Source organism: Salvia miltiorrhiza, chromosome 2, assembly GCF_028751815.1.
Source record: "Salvia miltiorrhiza cultivar Shanhuang (shh) chromosome 2, IMPLAD_Smil_shh, whole genome shotgun sequence".
NCBI lineage: Eukaryota > Viridiplantae > Streptophyta > Magnoliopsida > Lamiales > Lamiaceae > Salvia > Salvia miltiorrhiza.
In genome coordinates, this window is record NC_080388.1 from 4,504,498 (window position 1) to 4,516,471 (window position 11,974).

General features: G+C 32.8%; 2 protein-coding genes across 2 annotated transcripts; one reads left to right on the plus strand and one right to left on the minus strand.

Moving 5' to 3' along the window:
- Nucleotides 1-3,488: 3,488 nt before the first annotated feature.
- On the minus strand, nucleotides 3,489-3,995 carry LOC131007869 (pentatricopeptide repeat-containing protein At1g62720-like). Its single transcript, XM_057934782.1, has one exon. It carries the CDS (start codon nucleotides 3,993-3,995, stop codon nucleotides 3,489-3,491), a length of 507 nt encoding a protein of 168 aa, XP_057790765.1.
- A 6,175-nt stretch (nucleotides 3,996-10,170) lies between these two features.
- Nucleotides 10,171-10,878, plus strand: LOC131012766 (dirigent protein 22-like). The gene has a single exon (XM_057940788.1). The coding sequence runs from the start codon at nucleotides 10,226-10,228 to the stop codon at nucleotides 10,748-10,750; it is 525 nt and encodes a 174-aa protein (XP_057796771.1). The 5' UTR covers nucleotides 10,171-10,225; the 3' UTR covers nucleotides 10,751-10,878.
- The last annotated feature ends 1,096 nt before the right edge of the window (nucleotides 10,879-11,974 follow it).

The following is an 11,974-nucleotide window of genomic DNA, read 5'->3' on the forward strand; positions in this document are numbered from 1 at the left end:
TAGTTAATAAAGTATAAAAGTGATAAAGTAGGAGAGAGAAGGTAATAAAAGTGATAAAGTAGGAGAGAAAATGTACTAATTATTATCTTATTTGGAAATGTGTCAAGATTCGTGGGACGGCCCAAAAAGAAAAACGTGTCAAGATTCGTGGGACGGGGGAGTATTATTTAAGTAGAATCTAATTTGGGTTCGACTAATTAATTTACTAAACGATAAATTACATAATAATATTATTATGTGCATATATTAAGTATAATTACTTATTATATGAGTTACGCATGAAATGAAATTGCATTTGCATTTTGCAATAAAAGCATTTATGATTTAAATTGGCTTTATTTATAAATTCAATCTATATCTATATAATATACTCCATCTGTCTCACAAAAACATGAACGTTTTTCCATTTTGGGTCGTCTCATAAAAACATGAACATTACTATTTTTGGAAATTATCCCCTTATTTTTCATCCCTCATTTTTACGCTTATTTACAAAAAAACCATTATGGCCCACCACTATCTTTTCTTAATTAATTCATTACTCTCACAACACTTTTTAAAGTGGGACCTCTTTTCCACTCACTTTAACTCTCAACTAACATTTCTTAAGACCTGTGCCAGTTCTCTTTGTTCATATTTTTGTGAGACGGAGGGAGTATAAAAGAAGAGTTTTCTCCCTCCATTTTTTTCTCTCTCTTCTTCCATCAATTTTTTACTATTTTTTTCTTTTTTTTATAATATTAATTCTGTTCTAAACATTGTCAAATTTAATTTATAAAAAAAATTCAATGTGCATTTTAAGTTTAAGTTCGTCAGAATATTTAATATGGTATAAAAATTATCAAAATGAATTTAAAACGAATAGGTTATTAATTTTAAAATATTTTATTTTCTTTGGTACGCGGTATGGGATAAGGTGAGATATATTTGACTAGGATGTCTTTTACTATACGTCATATTAATATCATGTTTGGTAGAAAGTATTAAAAAATCTGTAAAATATAATATGTTGTTTGGTATGATGTATTAAGATTATGTAAAATTAATAATAATTATAATTAAGATTTGTATTACGTATACCACCTCTCTAGGTGGTATACAAAATCCCCGACCTAGTGATTAATTAGAGGGGAAGTATCTTTCTTTATCTTTTTTCCAAATGATTGTTACCGGAAGAGAAAAACACCCTCACGTCATATTCTTAATTATTTTATATTTAAAATACACTATTAGTTGGTCAAACCCTTGACTCTATAAATAAGTCTCAAAAAGTTATAACCAAATCGCATAAAACTCACAATAATCTTCAATTTAAATTCTTTTACAGGTTACGGCATCCATCAAATCAAATTATATCTACTTGTATTCTTGCAGTTTGTACAATTCTACTACCAAGATTTTTCCAGCGGCCGAAGAGGTGAGAGCGTGAGTGAGAAAAAAAAATCCTTAATCCTGGATCCTTTTCTGCCTTTTCATTTTCTCATTGGTTATTACGCACGTGATAAACAGAGAGGTGAGAGAGAGTGAGAAAGAAAATATCTTCTCTTCACTTGAATCTATTTGTCGTTCAATCTTATTGCTACTGCAGCACCACATTTTCCGTCAAATATTACAAAACGTAATGTATACCCGCTTATATGATGGTTCAAAAGTGTCAAGTATATTTGTATAAACGTCATGATAGTCTACATATATATAATACCAAGAATCGTTATGCTCTATGTTATACATGACAATCAGAAAGCGTCAAGAAAAAATATTATGAGTATCATGTATTATATAACACTTGACGGTTGCAAACCGTCAAGTATACATATATAACCGTTGAAATAAAGTAAGTATACTCGACGGTTAATAACTATTATCTATACTAGGGGTATACACGATACTACTATACTTGACGGTTCGTAGAGGGCATAGATGACGGTGTGAGCTCATCCATCCAATTGAAAGGTATTGTTGGGAACTTAATGAAATATCTTAATCCTAGTTTTTATGATACCAAAATTAATAGGTTTCACTTGTAATAAACTAGAACTGTTCGAAATCAAGTGTTAGAGTTCTTTTCTAGTTTAGTTGTTGTTTTGAAGACTGAAGACTGAAGACTGAAGTCGGAGAACTGAAGACTGAAGTTGCCGACTATGTGACGATTAAGGCAAAGTCAAATACTGATATATGACTAACCAGTCCAAGAATAAGTTACGACTGATTATTTAATGCGAGCCACGTGGATTCAGCGAACTGATACTAAAGTCAAGTATCAGTTAAACATTACCTTGCACTACTTCTTCCAAAACTCTCTCTCTCAACAACATCTTATTTGTTCCACACATTAATAAAAGCCTTCTAAGCATATCTCAGTTAACATATGATAATAGTGTCTATCTCGAATTTCACTCCAACTTTTGTTTTGTCAAGGACAATATTACACATCAAACCCTACCGGAAGACAGACTTAAAAATGATCTCTATCACTTGGACTTCACAAAGCTCTCATATCTTCCTTACTCTACCAGATCTCCAGTCAACTGCCTTGTAGCTCATTCTTCCCCTGATGTAAGCCTGTGGCATGCTAAGTTAGAGCATCCTTGTAATAGTGTCCTTAGTTCAGCCCTTAAGGCTATGCATATGAATGTAAAAATTTCATGGTAAGAAGTTTCCCTGAGGATTTTGGAAAAGATGGACACTGTTTTTCATTTGTTGCTCATTCTGACTTAAATCCTTAATGGAAAAGAGGATTATGGTAAGAAGTCCAGTTGGATTTACATGTTATAAGTGCTTGCAGATACATGGACAGGATACATCTGGTGTTCAATCGATGGTTAACATCTATCCAGAGCCGGTGACGAGTCCTGGTTTTTCTTCTCCTCCGAGCTTATGCCTTGTGGCTCGCAGCATAAGTCAGGTATTTTTTATTGTTGTTAGTCTAGTCATGTTGATGAAGTGGTTGCAATAGAACGATTTCATTCACTGGAAGAGTTGAAAGGCATAAGTTTTATCCCTCATTTGTAGTGAAAATGAGGAATGAGTAAGGGTCAAATTCTATTTTATAGGAAATAAGGGAAAAGAAATAAAGGATTTAAAAAGTGAAATTTTGTTTATCCCTCGTTTTCATATGATAAATTTACAACCAAAGAGAACGCACCCAAAAGGAAATTCACTTTAAATGTGTGTGAGAGGAGAGGATATCATGATTTGCACAATTTCTCAAGATTTAAACATCAATTCAAGTTGTAAGCATCTCCAAGAAAAATTACAATGCCAAAAGCAAAATTATTAGCAATAAATGCAAACATCCACAAAAGCATTTGCATTTACAATGCTAAAAGCAAAATTACCTTGTAATATACCAACATCGCATAACCCTTGAATAATCCGAGCGTTAGAGACAAAAGAAAAGCTGAGAGTAGATTGAGACCTCTCTCAATTTTGAGCACAAACTTTCTTAACAATCTCTTGCAATTTCTCATCTTTACCTTCTCCAATTCTTAGTTTATCATGCAAAGCATAAACGATAACGGAATTAACCACGAATTCTCTCCTGCACATCTCCTCCAAGCTTCATCCACGCTTCCCTTCTTGCAATATCCATTTAACAAAGTGTTGTAGTTAACAATATTGGGTTTAAGGCCCCTCTCTACCATGGAATCAAGTAACTGTTTCGCTCTTCCGATTTCACCCTTCAGGCAGAGCCCTTCAATAAGCAAAGAATAAGTGAAGACATCGGGACAAATATGTTGTTGCATCATAATTTCCAGCATATTCTCAGCCTTTTCCATCTTTTCTTCCTTACAGTATGCATGAATAATGGAACTATAAGTGACAACGTTAGGTAAAATACATTTCCCAACCATTTCGGATAGAACCACCATTCCACCCTTGCAAAATCCATCAACTAGTGCATTATATGCTTTAACGTCGAGACTCCATCCACTATTTTCTAATGTGGAGCCAATCATGGGCTTCAATGACCTGTCCACCTTTGCACAGCTCATCTATCACGTGCAGAATCATAACATCATTGGGCTTGCAAAGTTTTAAATCCAGAATCTTTTCAAACAATTTCATGGCTTCAGCCTCCTTATTAACTAAGAATAACCCTTTATGAGAGTGCCAAAAGTCACGACATCTGGTTCATAACCTCTCTTGAGAAAGAATACCATTACAGCAAAAGCAGAGTATATATCTATTAAGAGACAACAACAGTTGACAACAATATTCCTTGTGTAATTATCAATTGGAACGCCCATCCTAAGCATTTCATCGAACACATAAAGGGCAAAATAATACTGCTCAATCTTTACACTAACACTCATAAGTTTGGCGTAGAGGTGAACAGAAGGCTGTTTGTGTTGTGTCTGTTTGTGGAAGAAGAAAGAAAGAAGGGGTTTACCTTTTTATTTTATTTTATTTTATTGGGCTTTCATTATATTAGTTTGGGCCCATTTTTTAAAAAATTGTGGGCTGATATTTTAGGGGACGGCTAGGGCAAGCTTTACTTTAAATCCGGCCTTAAATTTATGAGAAGATATTGGGCCCTATTATATAATGAATTGGGCTGCAAATTATTTTAAGAGTAGCTATTTATTAATTAAGGTTAAATTATTATTTAAGTATACTTTAATTTAGGTTTGATTAATTAATTTACTAAACAATAAATTGCATAATAATATTATTATATGCATATAAGTATAATAACTTATTACATGAGTTAAGCATGAAATGAAATTGCATTTGCATTTTGCAATAAAAGTATTTATGATTTAAATTGGCTTTATTTATAAATTCAATTATCAATGAAAATTGAGTAAGGATATTGTTGGTGTCTTTAACTCAAAGTATTTTACTTTTTCAATATTTATACATTAAATTTTGAAAATTCGGTGTGATGAATCAAGAATGTTTAGCACATCCACTAAGACATTAAGTTAGCTTCACGAGGCCTATTATGAATAGATTTTCTTGTGGACGTTGTGGACCAAGAGGATTAGGGCTGCTTTTCCAAGACAAGTTTATGTATTTATGATCTTCAGGCTTTGCCTAATCAGGTTGGCTTACTTTTCAAATGTATAACTAAGTTATTAAGCTCTAAATATTTTATGAAATGCAAACTGTTTATCCAATAAAATATTTTGTGTGCTCAGTTTTGTTTAAGGCTCGCAACAATGAATTGTATGCGGTTCTCTTATGACATAACACGTCGTTTGAGGATTGTATACACTTGTTAACTGACTCGGTGGGTTGATCTCCATCATGTATGAGGCGTTATAAGGGTGCTCGACGGGATGTGTTCCGGGGCATGTAAGACCTGCCTGAGTAACGTCCCGGGGTTAATTTAAACTTGTCTGGATTATTGTGCCCTCAATTCAAGTAAATAGGAGAAAGCGATCTGTCCTAGGATCACAACAAGTATCAGAATTGAGTGTGACAATGGCGCCAAATGAAAGAAATGATTTTGCATGCTTAGAATCACTTTTATTTAAAACCTTCTAAGTTATCTTTTTAAATGATTGGATAAACTGTCTTTACGAACATTGACGTAGCCAGGATTTTGTTTCAGGGGGGCCCAATTTATAATAATTTAAAAATAATATATATATATATATATATATATATATTAAAAATAAAATTATTTTTTATCAATATATTTTATGTACAATGCATCGTTTAAAATTAATAGCTAGGCATTGCTATATTATAACATATAGTATTTTTTTTACATTTAGTATTTTAAAATTATCTATATAAAAACTTCATTGTAATATTTAAAATAAATCTCTTTCGATGTAGACTCAAAAATATCTCTTTCAATTTGAGGTACTAAGATTAATCAAAATATGTCCTAAAAACTTACATAACAAAATTTAGGATTATTAATAAAAATTAATAACTTGATATCTGAAAATAAAAGTAATAATTGGATTCATTCACTAACGCGCTACTTCACATAACTAAAGAAATACTAAATCCTCATTAATAATGTAAATACAAATAACATATATACAAAAAAGAAATGAAAACTAATTAACTAGCATATGGTTTGAGCTAATAACTGATATGAACTAGGATTAATTACTTAAATATATTAGCAATAATACCTAATATTAAATGGAATTTTATTAAGGAAAACTATAATATCTAATAATACATAATAAGATCAAGTTATAATTAAAAAAATATTATTAATAAAGAAACTAAAACAAACAATCCATAACATAATTTAAAAAGTAAAATAAACATGGAAAGTAAATTGCAAGGTGATTATAAAAAAAAGTTACATTTACAATTCAAAATTTACTATTTTCTTTATGATCGTTCATTATAGATAATTCAAAATTCAAATTTACTCTTTCAATAAAAAATAATAACAAACAATATAAAATAACATCAACCTAAATTAAAAAAATATTGTGAATTTATGATTGTTTTAAGGAAAAAAATAGAATTTTTTTTAGAATTAAAACTACATATATTTAACTAAAAATATAAATATTACTATAGTACTATACTAGTAATTATTTTGAAATTTCCAGTGAGGCCCAGTGCCCCCACTGCCCCCTCCCTCCGTCACTGTTTACGAAAATATGCAATGTTTCAAAAAATGCATGCTCATTGAGTACATTAGTACTTGCTAACGGGACAAAGTTGAGGCTAGGGTTCAATATCCTATTTATATTTTCGTTATTGCACTAGCTAATATCTTATCTGTTTTTTTTTTTTTCCTAACAAGACTTTCATGTTTTATTTCGAATGACATCTCTGATCGAGCTTAGACTCTTAATTAACTCTTAATTTTATGCTAATGAATGTTGGTTATCACAATCATGAAACAACATTTGTGATCCAAAGGGGCGTAGCCCGACTTGTCATCCTATTATTTGGGTTTCAACAAAAAAAATTTTATTCAAGAATCAAGATTTATGTACCAACGTTTATTTGATGCTGCTTCTTTACATTTGGGATAGTGTCAATGGTGACTTTTGTGATTGCTTTAATAGTCGTTATTGCTTTCACCAGTGTTGATAGCAAAACGACGGAAAAGCAACTGTGATTCGTCGATAAATAATTTATCGATTATTATTTTGACTTTAGATGAAGTCCGTCATAAGTCCGTCGGTGTTCTTTATTACTAACGGAATTTAGGATTTACCGACAGAATAATTAGTCGGTATTCGATTAAATGTAGTGATAAAAGTTGGATCATCGCGATCATGGTTGGTCTGGTATTCAGTAGCTTCAAACTCCATGTTTCAACATAGTACTTGAAAATTTAATTGTAAATGGATGCTTGGTATGGAAAACTAGCAGATGAAAGAGTCAAACTGATCTTATTTAATGAGAAGAGTAATGTTATTTGGTCATAATAGCTTTAAACTCAATGTATTCAAAAATTTTGTTCAGAATAAAAATAAAATATATTTCTAGTTTTATTATTTTGTAGACAATGTAATTTTTTTTATAATTTTTTAATTTTTTTAAATTAAAAAATTATTAAAAATAAAGAAAAATAGCTACAATATGTGAAAAAATAAAACTAACTAAATACGGAGTACTATTTTTATTTTAAACATAAAAAATTAAATGCATGAATTTTATAAGTTTTTACCATACGGCCAAACAACATTACCGTAATGAGAAATGTTATGCTATAATATCTTATGTGAGCATCGCTCAAGTTTAATCCACGTTATTGTTATATTTTTTTTGTTTTATATGTTTATTTTTATTCTAATACCTAATAAATTTTTATTGAAATTATTAATTATTTAAATTACATAAAAACTAAAACTCAACTTTTTTAATTTTCCCCATCAAATAATTAATAAAAATAACAAATCAAGTTTTAATTTTTATATAATTTATAAAATTAATAATTTCAATAAAAATTTATGAGGTATTAAAATTAAAATAAGTGTAAAAAAAAAAGCAACACTGACGTGGATTAAACTTGAGCCGTGCTCACATACAATATATAACATACATTTCTCAACTAGACATGAAAAACAGGTGTGTCCTAATGTATAGTACCTTCGAGCTTTATATAACTAATAAGGGCAAATTGCATGAAAATATCTCATTTTATACCAAAATCTGGTTTTTTGACAATCTTTTTTTTTTTTTTTGCAAAAATTTCAACTACCTTTCAATTTGTTGCAGTGTCCGGCCCGTTAAATTTTCCGGCCAAATTAAATCTTAGTTGGCAGCCAGAATGCCAACGTGGAATTAAAAATGACAAATCACACCCACCCTCCCCTCCCACGTCACTCTCTCTCTCTCTCTCCACACCCTGTTTCCGCCGCCCTCCAAATTCTCTCATCGTCTCTCCTGCTCCTCCTTTCTCAAATCACCGGTTGTCGTTCTTCTGATAACAAAATAGGTAGTTGTGCCCAAATGGAAACCAGAGCCGCCGCCTGAGAAAAGGGGGTGAGCCCTAACTCGCTTGCTCGCCGCTCTTCGGCTTTAAAAAGCGTCGGCCCTCAAGCCGGTGGACCCGAGAATTTGGGTGGTGGAAAACAGGGAGTTGGAGATGGTGATGTGGGGAGACCCGAGAATCTTGACAGATCTGGGCGGAGGAGGAAGTGGCGCGACGGGGTTGAAAGGTATTTGGGGCGACGGCGCCCCTCTGTAAACCCTAACCAAGCAGCGCCGCCGCCCCTCGATTTTTCTTGAAATCCTCGCCGGGAAAAAGGTCGATGATGATAACATCTCTGAGACCCCCCCCCACCCCTGAAATTCTCGATTTTCCTTGATTTAGGAGCGTTTTTTTAAAGTTTTATTTTCTAGAATTGAAAGTTTTTCTTCATTCTTCAATTTCTGATTTGGGGGCAGCGGGGTTGTTGGGTATCTGGGGCGGTGGAGGGAGGAAGTCCGGCGAGTTGTTTGGAATTTGGGGGCGGCGACCGTTGCTGCGGAGGTCCCAGAATTCGGGGAGGAGGTGGCGGCGATGGAGGAATTGAGACAGAGGGTGAGAGCCGTCGAGGGAGAGAGGGAAGGGGGAAGAGAGAGAGAAAGAGAGAGAGAGAGACGTGGAAGGGGAGGGTGGGTGTGATTTGGCATTTTTAATGCCACGTTGGCATTCCGGCTGTCAACTAAGATTTAATTTGGCCGGAAAATTTAACGGGCCGGACATTACAACAAATTGAAAGGTAGTTGAAATTTTTGCAACAAAAAAAAAAAATCAGATTTTGGTATAAAGTGGGGTATTTTCATGCAATTTGCCCAACTAATAATGATCCAACCCACACTAATAAAACATGCCCAAAAAAATCGATTTCAAGCTCCATAATTCAACATCTCATTCAACGTGGAATAATTTTATGATACACACATACCATGAGTAACTTTAGTATTTGGATTATTTCGTAAAATTAATTATGTTAATAATAGTTTTTTTTATGTATTATATATAATTAAATAGAAAACAAAATAAATAATTATACTAATGTAGACTAAATGTGAGCGAAACTCGCGAATGGTGCTCAAAAATATCATTTCATCACAAGCCAAAAATTTGGGAATGAGATTCAGTGTACCACATTTTATGTGTGCCATTAATGTTGTGTCCCATGTTTAAATTTTATTCATTTTCTTATATATTTTTTCTTCAATTTCAACTTTGTATGTTTTAATTTAATATTGTGATTATTAACTAGGGTTTATTCCATCAATCTAGGTATATAATTATTTTTTGTCATTTAATTTCACTTTTATTATCTAATAATAGGTTGATAAATTCAATTGTGATGGTATATATATTTTAAAAATTTTAATTTTTTAAAATAAAAATTAAATATAGTTCATAGTATTACTAATAAATTTTATTTTTATAAATAATATTTTTAAAATAATATTTATAAACATGGAACACAGTGGCACACATAAAATTATGGGACACTGGATATCATCTCGCTAAAATAGGGCCCAAAAAATAGAGAAATCAAATCAGACTCTCGACGTGGATTCTATATGTCGTTTGCTAGTGCCCAATTTCATATAAACAAATATTAATCATACTTAGCAGAGAACTAAAGTACAAGAAGAGGTATTTTATGAAATTAATCCAAATCCCATTAATTAATCGATGATTCATATGCTAAGTTTTGGCTCTTTTTCAGCTATCTATGTTATAAAAACATCCCGAAAGCAACAAATTATACAAAAACACAAGTACAAATCAAAAATATATTTCCACTTTTATTTCGAGTTTGCAATTTTAAGGTCAATTATGGCAATTAAATTACCTATCTCTCTAATATTTATTGCATTATTTTTCACATTTTCAAATGCAGAATTAGGGCTTATCAAAGAGACTAAAATGACAACCTACTTCCAAGATTATTCGGGCGGGCCTAACGCGACCGTGATCGAGATAACGGGCCAGTCAAACGGGCTGCTTAGTTTCACGAAATTTGGGGCCATTTTCTGCACGGACGATCCGATAACCGAAGGGGTTGAGGAAAGCTCGGCCCAAATTGCTCGGGCCCAAGGTATATATGTGACGTCAGCCCTAGATGGGTCCAACACACATGTCTTAATATCGATTGTGTTCATCAATGAAGAGTATAAGGGTAGCACCTTGGAATTGCAAGGGACGAGTGCCCAATTCGAGCGGGTGAGGGAGGTGGCGGTGGTGGGCGGCACCGGAAAGTTCCGGCTAGCTCGTGGCTACGCCACTTTTGAGACTCTTTCGTATGACCATGCGTCTCATTATGCTGTCATTCAATGCAATATTACTGCACTACACTACTAGTAGAATTAGATACTTTATCCGTCCATATAATTAAATGTATTTAGTTTGTCATCTTTATTCGTCCATAATAATTGTACCCAGTCTATTTTTAGTAAATTTTCACTTATAATTAATAAATTGAGACTATTTCTCCACTCACAACACACTGAATTATTTTATTAGAACTTGTGTCATTTAAAAGTGTGGAATTTATAAGTACTTAGCAAGAGAATTTTCCTTTTCAAAATGTACCTGAGTTGTAACTCAAAAAAAAAAAAAAAAAAAGAGGAATTTTCGTCTCAAATTTTGGATATGATAACGGCATTGTCTATCAAATGAATAAAATTTATAGCTCAAATTCAATAATTTGGTTATACACTTATACTCGAATTTTTTTTGTACATTATTCTTGGTTATAAATGCGACTGGTGTATCGCTGTTAAGTATTTTTTAAGCAAGAGTTTAATTATTGCGATTCGTTAATTCATAAAAGTCCTCTTTATCATAATAGTAATTATTTTATGAGTAAAATTTTGAAGTAGCCAAAATGAAGCATAAAACACAATTTATGGCCACACATTGAAAAAACACAAATTTTGGCCATTTTTATAGCTTTGGGACGCTTTTGCCCTTAATTGGGCGGACTGGGTAGGGTCAGACACGCGGGTCGCGTGCCGGGTCGGGTTAGGCACTTATGGCACTATTAGTGCCATAAGTGCCAAGATGGCACTTATGGCACTAATAGTGCCATAAGTGCCATCGAAAATCCAAAATAAAACCAAGTAAAATAGTCATTTTGGCACTTATGGCACTATTAGTGCCATAAGTGCCAACGAAATTCAAAATAAAACTAAGTAAAATGGTCATCAGCACAAATACAGAAACAACAACATCATTTAAACCCTAAATGGAACATCTAAACCCTAAATGGATAATCTAAACCCTAAATGGAACATCTAAACCCCAAATGAATAATCTAAACCCTAAATGGAATATCTAAACCCTAGGGGGAAGTGTGCACTTATGGCACTTATGGCACTATTAGTGTCATAAGTGCCATCTTGGCACTTATGGCACTAATAGTGCCATAAGTGCCTAACCCGACCCGGCACGCGACCCGCGTGTCTGATCCTACCCAGTCCGCCTCATTAAGGGCAAAAGCGTCCAAATCAATAAAAATGGCCAAAATTTGTGTTTTTTCAAATGGTGGACAAAATTTGATTTTCATTCTTCATTATGGCCATT

Excerpts from the sequence above, each read along its gene's own strand:
- LOC131007869 (XM_057934782.1), bottom strand. The coding sequence starts at position 3,995 with ATGAGCTGTGCAAAGGTGGACAGGTCATTGAAGCCCATGATTGGCTCC.
- LOC131012766 (XM_057940788.1), top strand. The coding sequence starts at position 10,226 with ATGGCAATTAAATTACCTATCTCTCTAATATTTATTGCATTATTTTTC.